This window comes from Geospiza fortis, unplaced genomic scaffold (genome assembly GCF_000277835.1).
Source record: "Geospiza fortis unplaced genomic scaffold, GeoFor_1.0 scaffold55, whole genome shotgun sequence".
In the NCBI taxonomy this organism is placed as follows: domain Eukaryota; kingdom Metazoa; phylum Chordata; class Aves; order Passeriformes; family Thraupidae; genus Geospiza; species Geospiza fortis.
In genome coordinates, this window is record NW_005054308.1 from 6,132,729 (window position 1) to 6,133,698 (window position 970).

Below are 970 nucleotides of genomic sequence, written 5' to 3' on the forward strand. Positions count from 1 at the left end.
CCACCACCAACCTATGCAGAGACCCTCAGCAGCCCCCCACCCCTCACCCGTGTCCGCTCCCCCCCTGCCTACTCGGCCCTGTACCCCAGCCAGGAGCAGAAGGTGCTGCCGGATCCCCTCCTGGGCTGTGGGGTGAGCGGACCAAACCCCTTGCCCAAAACAGGGATCCTGGAGGAGTCGGCTGCACGCAGAGCCAGCAGAAAGTCCATGTTCACCTTCTTGGAGAAGCCAAAGCTGAGCCCCAACCCCGACCTGCTGGACCTGGTTCAGAGTGCAGACAGCAGGAAGAAGCAGAAGGAGCAGGGGGAGCCCAGCACCGAGGATGAGCCCTTTGCCCTCGGGGCTGAAGCTGCGAACTTTGTCCCCAACAGCACAGCCAGGGGGGTGCAGCACCTCCCACCAGCTGAGGATGCTCCAGCGTGGTCCTCCTGCCTCAAGTCTCCCACTATCCAGCCCAAGAAGAAGCCACAGCCCAGCCACATCCTCACTGAAGCGAGAGGGAAGGGGGCCGAGCTCTTTGCCCGCCGACAGTCCAGGATGGAGAAGTTCATCATTGAGGCCCCCTCCCAGCCCGAGCTGCTGCGGTCACCATCGCCCACCATGTCCCTGCCTCCCTCCTGGAAGTATGACAACAATGCTTACCTGTCACCCATGGTCTCCAGACGCCCCTCCAAGAGTCCCTGCAGGCCCCCCAAAACCCCTCCTGCATTGCTGTATGGCAACAACCTCATGGAGAACGAGGTGTCCCAGAAGGAGCTGGAGATCTCCAGGCACCAGCCTTACCAGCTCCAGTCTTCTCTCTTCATCCTCTCCCCATCCAAGGGGCCGACAAGGTCCATGCCCCAGGAGGTGCCTCCACCCAGACCCTCTCTTCCCGACTCCTACCCCTACCCCCAGCAAGCCTCCTGCCCGACCTCTCCGCTGCCTCCTTCCCCGGTTTGGCATCCCCCCGTGGTGCCCAGCGCCGGCC

The 970-nt window shown here is 63.3% G+C and overlaps 1 protein-coding gene across 1 annotated transcript in view; it reads left to right on the forward strand.

The window, feature by feature from the left end:
• Nucleotides 1-970, forward strand: part of SYNPO (synaptopodin) — a 21,563-nt gene that overhangs the window by 17,256 nt on the left and 3,337 nt on the right. The window contains 1 exon segment of the mRNA XM_031055198.1: nucleotides 2-967. Within this exon segment, the coding sequence (XP_030911058.1) occupies nucleotides 2-967 (966 nt within the window).